General features: G+C 38.0%; 1 protein-coding gene across 1 annotated transcript in view; it reads left to right on the top strand.

The window, feature by feature from the left end:
* Positions 1–10613, top strand: part of DDX4 (DEAD (Asp-Glu-Ala-Asp) box polypeptide 4) — a 31320-nt gene extending 20707 nt beyond the window's left edge. Inside the window, exons 11-17 of the mRNA XM_009326947.1 lie at positions 93–222; positions 1298–1464; positions 4623–4768; positions 5536–5635; positions 7467–7737; positions 8334–8420; positions 10533–10613. Of these exons, the coding sequence (XP_009325222.1) occupies positions 93–222; positions 1298–1464; positions 4623–4768; positions 5536–5635; positions 7467–7737; positions 8334–8420; positions 10533–10613 (982 nt within the window). The remainder of the gene's footprint in view (positions 1–92; positions 223–1297; positions 1465–4622; positions 4769–5535; positions 5636–7466; positions 7738–8333; positions 8421–10532) is intronic.
* Positions 10614–12310: the final 1697 nt, after the last annotated feature.

Below are 12310 nucleotides of genomic sequence, written 5' to 3'. Positions count from 1 at the left end.
TGGTAGATATGATGATTTTTTTTACATATTTTTATGAAACAATACTGTTTGCATACTTACATAATTAATCCAATTTTTTTTCTATAAAATAGAACTTGTATAAGGCCTGTTGTGATCTATGGAGGTACACAAACAGGCCATTCAATTCGTCAGGTAATGCAAGGCTGTAATATACTATGTGCCACTCCAGGAAGGCTTCTAGACATCATTGGAAGAGAGAAGGTAAGATCTTAAAACTTAGTCTGAGTTCCCTAAACACTCTTAGCTTTTTACATACTGGTTTTCATTCTTCAAATTCGATGGAAGCAAAGATGGAGCCATGAAAACCAGTCAGCATGCTGCCTTTGTACAGGCACTTACTTAAAATACAAATGAGCTTTTCTTGGAATATCTGAATACCATGAGGTTTTTGAAAGAGTAGCATAAGTTAAGATCTCTTCAGTCCCTTTCAGGGCTCACTGGAAAATATTCTAAATCAAACTGGCTGCAGCGTTCTTGGCAATTAAATTTTATAGTTTAAATACATGGAACACCTTCTTTTAGTTCTTGTGGGAAATTCCATAGCAGATTTTCACTTGACATCCTGTTTGTTTTGCTACAATAGCTTTTATCTGTCTGGAACTATGCTAATATTCATTCTTTGAATGTTTTGATATTGATTTTATTCAAAATATAAAAAAACTCCAGGTGTAATATTGTATTTGAATTTTTATTTTTCCAGCCATTATAAATTCAAATCGAAATTGCTACATGTTATAATGGTGACTCAGTGATGTTGCACTGGACAAATGAAGTCTGGAAAAACACTTCTTGGTAATAAACTGGAGATTGGCTTTCTGCGGTTTTCAGGCTTCTAGTCAAAATGACAGTCTTGGTCAGCAACCGTGAAGTTGTAATGTCCTTAATAATGCTTTCTGACATAATTTTTTTTCAGAACAAGGAGGTTTTTGAGAATGTGTGAGGGTTATATGAGAGAACCTTTCTAAAACTCAGACATAATTTCAAAATAGATGTGCTGAATAATAGTCAATCTGTAGGTTCTATCTTGGTTTACATTACTGAACCAAGTTCTGAAGCATTTCAGTGTATGCATACTGTTAGAATTATTGCAGATTAAAAACTTAAGTAGAGGATGAGGTGCAAATAAAGCATATAATGCACATAGGCTTTTATTTGTGAATAATTAACTACTACTAGAAAGAAATAAATAAAAGGTGGATTTTGGCAATTAGGACATTCTATAAGTGTATACTGTCAGTGAGCCAATACAGTTTTTCTTTCACTGAAATACTTGCAGATTGGTTTGCATAATGTGAAATATTTGGTGCTGGATGAAGCAGACCGCATGCTTGATATGGGTTTTGGGTTAGATATGAAGAAGCTGATTTCTTACCCAAGCATGCCACCAAAAGACAAACGTCAAACACTAATGTTTAGTGCCACTTTTCCTGAAGAAGTTCAGAGGTGAGTAAAATAAAAATGGAAATATATCTGAAGATGTACTTCTATAGAGCTAAATGTCTGAAGAGTTGTTAAGGGCACTCCTTATGTTTAAAAGCTCATAATCTTGCTAGAAGATACTGAAAAGCTATGATGTTAACATTCCTTGCTGAAGAATTCCTTTTTTTTAGGTAACAGAACTAGTAACTTGCATAGATTAACTGCTTAATTTAGGTGGGGACTCTAAAGCAACTTGGAGTTTGTCTGAAGGCTTTTAAATTCCACTGCTGCAGAAGTCCTCCTGCTGCCCCTGTTTGTTTCTTGTCCCTTCCCCACCGCATCCGTGCAAGCTCAAAAACAGGGATCTTGCTGTTTAATGAGCAGCATTGGTAGCACTGTCTTTGGCACCAGGACATAATATAATCAGACACCCGAACTATTGCTCAGCTCACCAGCCTTTCTGATATACAGTTCTTATTTACATGCATAAGTGCTGTTTGGTTTTGGTAGTTTTAAAGCTTCCACAGATGGGTTTAGGATATATCTTACAGCTCTCCTACTCACTACCCTTAAAGTTCCACTTCCCAGACTCTGAGAGAACAGTCTTCAACAGATGGTAGTGGGGTTGCTGAGCCTGGGAGTAACAGAACAAAACACCCCATTCCCTGTAGCTGGATAGAAATTATTCAGTATTTCCACTTTTGAAGAGACAGGCATCTGAATACTCTCTTGTAAATCAGAGGAGTCTAAACTTCAATTTGAGTGGTTGACATAATTTTGGTGGCTTTTGTGGTAGGGATACTGTTGTGACAGAATCACTAAAAAATACCAGTAAGCATGTTACAGTTTGAAAGCATGTAAACTGATCAGACAGTTGCAGTGAAGTATGTTGATACTTCAGTGAGTCATATCCTGACAACTTTCTTCTGGCTTTCAAAAAGCCTGAAAGATCTTTTTTGAGGCAGGGAGAAAAAGTCTTCAGTTGACTGTCCTGAATGAAAGAGGGGAATGGGCTGCTTTCTCCCATTCAATCAGTTAATACTGAGAGCTGTTGGGGAGATGAATTGCCTTTCTTCTAAGTAGGATTGAATTCACTTTAAACTCAGTCTTAAGTCACCTGTTGTGGCTTTGGTTCCTCAGTCAAGACTTTTTTCATGGAGTTTTTTGTATCGAAAGAAGATCTTGTAGTGAAGTAATAATGGTCTTGTTTTCGCAGCTGGGAATGAAGTGTTCAAATGATACTGTACCTGAGTGTTTCATTCCATGTGTTTACTGCTTGTGCAGGAATGTGGTGTCACTTCACACTGCATCCTGGGAAAAGATGAGGTGTGTCTCCCTTTAAGATGCACAGTGTGCTCTGATTGGCTCAGGTTTTGCGGTTGAGAGAGGAATCTTGACCCCTTGATCTCTAGATCTGTTGTCTTTTATCAATGTGTTTTTGCTAGTGCTCTTCCTATGTGTTTTTGCTACATACTGAGGGATGAGTAGAGTACTGTAACTACCATCACCTGAAAGGAGGAGATCCCTTCAACTGTGCAAGACATTTACTGTCTGCTTCTGTTTAATGAAAAACAAAACAGATCTACCTTTCTACTGTCAGTCTTGCAGGATTTACAAGTACTGGTAGAAAACTTCAGAAACCTGAGTGCTTGGATCATGGTTTGGAAGTGCATAATAATGTTCTTGTAGCCTTTTGAAACTGGAATGCCTAAAGGTGATGTCCTCATTATAGACAGGGAAAACTCTTCTTGTCTGGAGTCAATTTCTTCCTGGATTTACTGCCTTTCTGATTCTGGAGTCAGGAAAGCTAATGTTTTCCCATACTCTGCTACCAAAACAACTTTGGACAGTATCTACTTCAGTAGTATAGGACAAGGTGCTTTCTTTGGCCCTGCTGGGTTCAGGCTCTCCTGCATTTCTATTCAGTGAGAGTAATCAGATTTAGTTTTAACATACCGTTTGGTTCTGTACCTGAATTTGGGTCTCTGCTGCTAAATAAACCTTTGGTCTGATCATCAAGGCTCTTCCTGTGCATGTGAGTTGAGAGAACCGTGCATTTCCTAGCTGACTGGTGAACTTCAGCTTAGCATTTGGGGCCTTATATATCTCCCATTAAAAGGTCTCTTCTGCCTTGTCTCCCTTTCTGTTTTTTGTTTACTGTTCCATTTCCAGAGAGTTTAAACTTGCCCTTTACTTTCAGTTTAGAACTTCGACTCTGTGAGATCTTAAACCAGTTAGATCTTAAGACCAAACACATTTAAATCTCTAGTAACCTGTTTATTTGCTATGAAAAACACCTTTTCAGTGGCAATTACTCCTATAAATCAGGTGGGAGATTCAAGTCCGTAAGGCAGTCCTTTAATATTTTTAAGACTTTCCTCTTTTTTTAGGAATTTGTTCTAAAACTTGAGATTGCCTGCCTTCAGTTAAAGGTTGACTCGTTTACCATCTGAATTTTACTGCAGTGGAAGCTGCTGTGTGTACACTGGACATGAAGCACATTTGTGTATTGATACATTAATACAGTTTAGTACAACTCTCAAGTATTATGGGGCATTCGAAGGAATGATCTATTTTGGCAAGTTTGAGCTCTCAGATAAGATCACCTACGTGAGGCATAACTGAAGAGGAATGCTCTCTGAACAAAACTTGACTTTTGCCTATGGCAACTGGTAAATACATGCCATGTAATAAACTGTGTGTTTTTAAGCACTGCTTTTGTTGAACAGTCAAAAAGGATGGTGGTGTCTCCTGGAGGCCTGTTTTGAATTCTGATCTGTGTAGGATTCTCCACTGGCCCTCCAGCTAGTGATGAAATAGTGCCCCGAGAACAGTTCTGTGAGCATATATGTCAGTAAGCCATTTTATTACAAGCATATATGTGGAACTCTTTCTGAGATGGCTAGAAAAAGCAGTGTTTGTATTATGAAAAGCTGCAGGGACGTAATGAGTCTGTGTACCTTCTTATTGATCAGGTTTTTATACAGCTGTCTAGAAAACAATACAGACCCTTTCAGCTTTTTAAAAAATGCACATATGACTACTTATATCCTCTGCCTTGTGAGGAATGATACAAGTATTTGTTGTGAGGGTTGCTTAAACATAAATGAAGTTACTTGATCTTACAGCAAAAATAAGCTACATAATAGACTTCATCTTGCTCAATTTTGCTTCTTTTCAAGGCTGGCTGGTGAATTTTTGAAAACTGATTATTTATTTGTTGTTGTTGGACATGTGGGTGGAGCTTGCAGTGATGTTCAGCAAAATATTCTTCAGGTTCCTCAGTATTCCAAGAGGGATAAACTGATAGAAATTCTACAAAGCATAGGTAACTTTCCTTATTGCTAATTTTTTTCCAGGGAAGATGTAACTGCTTGTTTTTAAACTTGTGCTCTTGCTATTGACCAGGTCATGATTCCATTCTATTATGTGCTACATGCTTTACAAGACTGCTGATTGGCGCTTGAAGCAGACCTCAGAGAGCTCTAGGTTTTTAGGCATATTTGTGTTACGGGTATTTGCCAAGTTCTCATCTCTATTGAGTACTATCAGACAAGCTTCCCAGATGGATAGTTTCTTTATATGGTCAATTACAATACTTCAACATCTGGGGGTGTTATCTCCAGATTATAGGTGTATTAATCTTCTTACGTGAACATTTGGGCCTATATTTTGTTAATGGCTGGGATTTTTCCATTTTTTGCTCTGAATGTATCTTATGTTTTAATGCTGAAACCTGGAAGGGTGTTTGGAATTAAAAAATGGTCTGTTCAGTGCTCAGAATGGCGTGCCACTTCTAGCCACATGCTGTAGAAAGGGAGTGCATACGTATCACAGAGAACAACATTTGTTTCCTCCCTTTATTAAGGAGAAAAATACAATGCACTTGTCTCTACCTAGGTTTCTGTGTTGATCTAGAAATCGATGGATTCAATTTAATCAGTTCAACACAGGCAAGAAATTACAATCATGCCTTAAAGACTTTATTCAAAACCCGTTCTGATATTAGGTATTCATATAAGTAACTGCAACTGTGATTAGTGAAAATGCATCAGGTTTCAAACTGCAGTGGATCTGAACTCTTGTTTAACATAGGCCATGAACGAACCTTGGTGTTTGTGGACAAAAAGAAAAAAGCAGACTACATTGCAGCCTTTCTTTGTCAAGAAAAAATACCAGCCACTAGCATCCATGGGTAAGTATTTTTTAAGTGGAAGTCAGGTAATAGTACTAAGAGAAAGTCACTTAATACTATATCTTATGAGAAGCTTTTATTGAGATTTCATGTTTGGCCATATCTGTGTGACTTAGCTTGCCTTGTTTCAGATAGCCCTGTAATGGTCAGCAGCTCTGCCCAATTGAGAATGTAGTGTTTCTGAAGGCCAGTTCTCGCAGCATTTGCTGAGTATGCATTTTTCTAGTTGACCACACTTCAGATGCTGTATATGAACTGGAGAATCTTATGCCTACTGCTAAAAAAAAATTAGTACATAATAAATTCAGTAGAATCAGTTGTTGGTCATATGTAGTTTTTGTCATCATTTGTGTGACCAAAACCAGACCTTTTGGTGTTACTGGTGAGATATTTGTAAATTCAAGTGGCAGCTGTGGACCTTCCACTCTGTCTTATAGGCTTCCTCAAAGTGACGAGATAAGTCGGGTCATGCACCATACAGATTTCTGCTGTCATTTCTGCCTCCTTGATGTGTTCATGGACAGATTGATCTCCAGACAAATGCTAAAGAAAAGATGGTTCTAACTTGTGTTTGAAGGTGAAATAGTTGCTAATTCCACGTCTAAACCTGTCTAAAAAGATGGTCTGTCTTTCCAGTGAGCTGGAATGTAGTTCTGTAGTGTTTGTTTATGTGTCAAAATGTAGGACAACAAACTGAATCTTAAGATTCCCAGTGAACTGCAGCACATAAGAAGTGTAATTTTGCAATATTTTTCATCTTGTAATAGGAGGAAGGGACTTGAATTCTTGCCAATAAAATGATGTTTTGGGCAGTGTTCTGACAGACATCAGAATATCAAGGTTGTAGATGGGTTAAAATGATCTTAGTACACAGATATGAGATGTTTGTGTGTGTCCTGTGCTCTATTAGTTTTACAGGTATATGAAGGGTCATCTTGATAAGATCTGGCTTTCTGTTCTTGGCTAACCTGAATTGCTATCCCACAACCTGTCTTGTGTGGGAGGAGGTTCTTAACATGTTTCTGTAGAATTATTACACTGTGAGTTAAGGTAGACTTACAAAGAGAATAACTGGTTCCATGGAAGCTGCTGAACTGTCATGAATGTTACTGATTTCTGATTCACTTGAGTTTTTCAAGTTGAAGTTAGTTAGGATAGTTGCTCTTCTCTGGAATAGTGGTCGTACCAGACTTAACGAAGTGTGCTGTGTTAGATTCAAAAGAGCGCTGCTTTTTAGCTTTCTGATTTGTTCTCTCATTTGGACAACAAAGAACATGGGTTAAACTCTGACCTACTGTATTTAAGTACTGGATAATCTGTAAATATTCTTTAAAAATGCAAACCCCAGAGCAAATGACGACAAACAAAAGGCAAGTTCTATACTGTTGGCTGGCCATGCTTTCTAGTATATCTGAAAAATTGCCTATGCAGGAGTCTAGGTAGACTTCATCTTTGCTATTCTGGCTCCCTGCTACAAAGCGGTAGGAAAAGCGCTTCTAACGACGCCATAAAGAAACAATCAGTTAAGTGGATCTTCTTAGGAAGGCAGTGAGTTAGATACATGACTATCTCTGGATCTTTTAAAAAAAAAAAAAAGAATTTCTCTAGAGACTTAGGTTAAAATAGTTGCGGTGTCTTAACTGCTAGTAAGCTAACAATTCACAAAATGTAAACTGGTAGTGTGTGGGTTGTTGCTTTCCTCCCCTTGCGCACCCCACCCCCCCCACCCCAAGAACTACTTCTGTCCATGAATCATGACCTTTTAACTTGTATCTTAAATAATACTTCCGATTTTTTGAGACACCCATTCTAACTATTGATGTCTTTGTAGAGATAGAGAACAGAGAGAGAGAGAAGTAGCTCTTCAGGATTTTCGTTCTGGGAAATGTCCAGTTCTCGTGGCAACTTCAGTGGCAGCAAGAAGGCTGGATATTGAAAACGTTCAACATGTTATTAATTTTGATCTTCCTTCCACCATTGAAGACTATGTACACCGAATTGGACGAACTGGTCGTTGTGGAAATACAGGCAAAGCAGTTTGCTTCTTTGATAACAGTACAGATGGCCATCTTGCACAATCTCTAGTTAAAGTGCTTTCAGATGTAAGTTTCAAATCTTGGTGCTAAACTTCTTCTGTGCTTTAGATTTCACTTTAATATACTGAGCAACTATTATTTCTTTGGTACAGTTATGGACCTCTTAATATAGAATCATAGAATCATTAAGGTTGGAAGAGACCTCCAAGATCATCGAGTCCAACCGTCAACCCAACACCACCATGCCCACTAAACCATGTCCCTAAGCGCCTCATCTACCCGTCTTTTAAATACGTCCAGGGATGGGGACTCAACCACTTCCCTGGGCAGCTTGGTCCAATGTTTAACCACTCTTTCAGTAAAGAAATTTTTCCTTACATCCAATCTAAACCTCCCCTGGCGCAACTTGAGGCCATTTCCTTTCGTCCTTTCGCCAGTTACTTGGGAGAAGAGACCAACACCCACCTCGCTACAACCTCCTTTCAGGTAGTTGTAGAGAGCAATGAGGTCTCCCCTCAGCCTCCTTTTCTCCAGGCTAAACAACCCCAGCTCCCTCAGCCGCTCCTCATAAGGCTTGTTCTCCAGACCCCTCACCAGCCTCGTTGCCCTTCTCTGGACACGAAGCAGTCAAAGTCTCTAAATTCACTTTTCTAATTATGTAGGCCCAGCAGGAAGTTCCTGTTTGGTTGGAAGAAATTGCTTTTGGTTTTCAAGGAGAAAGAATCTTTACATCAGTTAATACCCAAAAGGTGAGTCTGAGAATGAACTGGAAGTCTTGGCTTCTGGAACTTTTTCTCAGTATAAAAGTGTGTTTAGCAGTATATATCCAGAGTAATGCCACTGAAACTGTTCCGATGGTAACTGTCCCTTATTTTAGTTGTGCATCATCAAAATGCCCGGTATTTCTGAAACTAATTTTGGACAACTTGCTTGACTTGGACTTTTACAGTGTGGCCTTACTAACTGCGTTAGTCTTCATCTGTAGTGTCAAAAATTACTCTGTGGAAGAAAAGGCTTGTGCAAACATACACAAAGGCTGTAGTACCAGAAGTTTCTCTGCTGCACATGTAGGGTAGGAGCAAATAGTGGCTAGTTATACAGTCACTGCTTGTTACGAATCGCTCAGTCAAGTAAGTCATTTGACTAAAACCAAACTAAAACAAACCAAATTTGCTAATTATAGTTAGATAAATGCCCCAATCTGATCCATGTCAAAATTATTCTTGATGTCTGTGATGAGGAGGAGCCTTCTGGTCTCTGTTAGTGTTGGTGGTGCCAGATGTTAAAATACAGCTTGAGTAAATGAGACAGCCTAGGTGGCATAGCTCTGAAATCACTCGGCGGTCATTAGTTCAGGATTTAAATTCTATGCCTACTCCTACTTCAAATGACTCTTTTTTTTCAACTGATGTTTGATACTTCTTGCTTTTATCTGCTTGGATTTTAATGCCTGTATCAAAAGGCTTTTCTTGATCTCTTGCTTCCATAAGAGCTTTATCACATGTCAGTTGCATTCCAAATATTAATACTCTCTTAGAGACCACAAGAAAAATAATTGCTCTCACTGCTTACACAATATCTGAAGCTCGAGTTCAAGCTCAGACCTTCCTTTCATTAATTATCTTTTTCTATACCATAATTATTGAAAGTAATGGGTGTTTTGGGTGTGTTTACCTGCCTGACTAGTTCCCTCATCAGATCTGATTCTTTTTTTATTTGGGTCTTCATGGGACCTCAGTTACACACTTAAACTTTTTCTTCCTTCTCACGCTTACAGCCTCAGTGGATCTTTCTTCTTTCAAGGACGCTTTTTTAACTTTTATAGATTGCTTTCAAAGGTGGATCTCATCAACTTTTGAGTCTAGATTGCTTCCAAATACACATCTCCAACCTTTGTGGAGCGTCTTCCAGCATTTCATGAAATCTGTCATTTCTAGGTCCAAGTCTGTCCTTCATGTCCTTTACAGCCTCTGAGTTACCAAATCTGACTGTGGCTCTTTGTCCACGTACTTGTGAATAGAAGAGTTTCAGGGGAAATCTGTCTGTTTGCCTTGGGAGTACTGCCCTCTTAATCACATATATGCAACGCACCAACTCTTGAGTTGGAGATCATCAGGTTCTAATTCCTTTCTTACGAGACCTTCTGATGTCAGTGATTCTGACAGAAACTGCGCATTTGTAATCAGCCCTCTTTTTTTCTTTGAAATTAACTATTAAAGCTGTTTTTTGCTGTTTTACTATTACTGAAAGAGAGGCTTTTATTACCTAGTGTTCAATAAAGATCCTGATGCCCTTTCTCCTGAGGAAGAAAGATAACATCTTATTTGTGTTTTTACAATATTCACTTTCTCTTTCAAAGGGAATGCATGAAAGGGCAATTTGATGATCAAATGATGAATTTGAAAGAGGAATCTGTTTGAGGCTCTTATTTGATTATTTTGGGACAATCTTATGGATGATTTGACTTCATCCTTTTTCCAAAGGAAAAGGATTTTGCTGGGAAAGTAATGCAGACAGTCATACTTAAATAAGAAATGGAGAAGGAAGTTTTTCCCCAAAGTTGTGTGAACTGATTTGTGTTGGGTAAGAGAAGAACTTGGGATTTGAACTTTGGGAAGGATTATTCCCACACCTGATAAAATCTGAGGTTGATTAAAGTGCATTAATTTCACACTGGGGTCTAAAAACATTATGTATGGAAGTTTAATGGTGAAGGAACTTCTGTATTTATTTAAAAAATACGATGTTCAAATTACATTGAGACATGCATGCTGAAAGCTAAAATTGTTTTGTAGTGACTTTTACTGTTAAATGATTGAAAGTGTTAATGATTCTAAACTAATACCTGTTCTGTTTCCTAGAACTATGGAGCCAGAGCCAACATGAACCCAGGAGGAATGAAGATGTCATATTCTGCAAGTGCATTTGAGTCATGGGATTAAAACTACTTTAGTACCAAACTTAATGTTCCTTACGGTTGAGCTTATGGAACACTTATTGTTTAAAAGAGTAGCTCGTATCATATGCTAAAGCTTTCAGCAATGTAATGCACTCTGTTATGATGAACCCAGTGATGATTATCACTTAATGTAGGAAGTCAAAAGCAATTTTTTAGGAAATGCTTCAGGTATTAAGCGTTAAAACTTTCAGTAAGTGTTTGATGCTTGGTAGCTAGTATGCTGCTGTAAAAAGATGGGGGTTTTGCAAGTGGAAAATAGTAGATCCCTTGAACTTACTACTTCATTTCCAAAATTTTGCATGGGAAGATAGTCTTCTAAAGACCTAGTTTGGGGAAGAGCTTTATGTAAAGGGCTCATCTAAACTTAATGTTCGTTCCTTTTTGTAACAGGTCAGTTATAAAATTTGAATCTAGCGATGAGAGGACTTAATCTTAACGATCTGTTAAACATCTTGTAAACAGTTACTTAATAAAAGCTTGAGGAGTGCATATTGATGGTTGCTTCTACATTAGATATACAAAAAAAGCATATGTCATTGCAGTTTCAAACTGGTATTATTCTGACATGCATGGAACATGTGCATCTCCATATGGAACTAAAGGTTCAGTGGCTACATCCACAACTTAGTTGAAATACATGTTTTTACAGAGCTGTCTTCAGAGAAAGATGGAGCCCTGTGTTGCTTCTAGTATAATGTTTTTGCCTTTGACAGACTTTTTTGTTACCTCTTGTGGAAAAATTTGCTTTAGGACAAGCTTGGTGGCTCATGTCCAAGCCAGTTTCCCAGACTTGTAGAAGCTATAGAGGGTAAGCAGCTGTTAAGAGTTCAAGGAGACTTCCTTAAAGTTGCTTTTTCTTTGAAATTTTTTTTTATTTACCAGTGCAGTATGCTACAAAGATGCATATCCTTGTGTCCCACAGGGAAATGGCAAAGTAATTGTAATCATAATTGGTAATGTCTTGCACAGCTGAACAAGCTTACAAGCTTCTCATGTTCTCTGGTATTTAGCACATAATGCTGAGCACTATTTCTTGTACAGTTTTCCTACTTAATACAGGGAAATAATACTTCTAAGCTCTGCTTACAAGACTGAAGGTTTAATGCCCAAGTTTGTGAGAATCAGAACTGATTTGGGCAGTACTATGGAACCTATTATTGTGGAAAAGCAGGCTGTCATTTTTCTTTTTAGTATGAATATCTTTTCAAAAGTATTTATTTACTTAAATATCTAATTACAAAAATAACAGTATTTTTGTAAACTGTAGTGTTACTGCTACATAATGTACAAAAAAGCAAAATAAGTCTTAATTGTGTACTTGGAAGTGAGCTGAAGGGATGGTATACCTAAATTGCAACTCATAAGCAGTGGATGTACTTAAACTTGAAGTCTATAATTCAGAGTACAATACCCTGGGCAGCATGACTCCTGACACGTCTCCTTGAGATTTTTGCATCCGTTCTGAATTTCAGGTAAGAAATTGGGGGTGCTTTTGGTTGCTGGCTGCAACAAATGCAAGTGAACTGTAATTTTTGGAGGAAGCTGTACAGCTGATGAAGTCTTCTGTTTCTGTGAAAAGAAAACAGAGGAAATACAGTCATGGGCCACTTGTAATCTAGAATAAACCTATGAAGGGGAATGTGGCTTAGCCTAGTTTAAAGGACCGCTTAGATCACTGGG

This window comes from Pygoscelis adeliae, unplaced genomic scaffold, assembly GCF_000699105.1.
Source record: "Pygoscelis adeliae isolate BGI_AS28 unplaced genomic scaffold, ASM69910v1 Scaffold116, whole genome shotgun sequence".
Classification (NCBI taxonomy): Eukaryota; Metazoa; Chordata; class Aves; order Sphenisciformes; family Spheniscidae; genus Pygoscelis; species Pygoscelis adeliae.
Note: the sequence above shows the minus strand (reverse complement) of the source record. Positions and strands in the feature narration are given on the sequence as shown.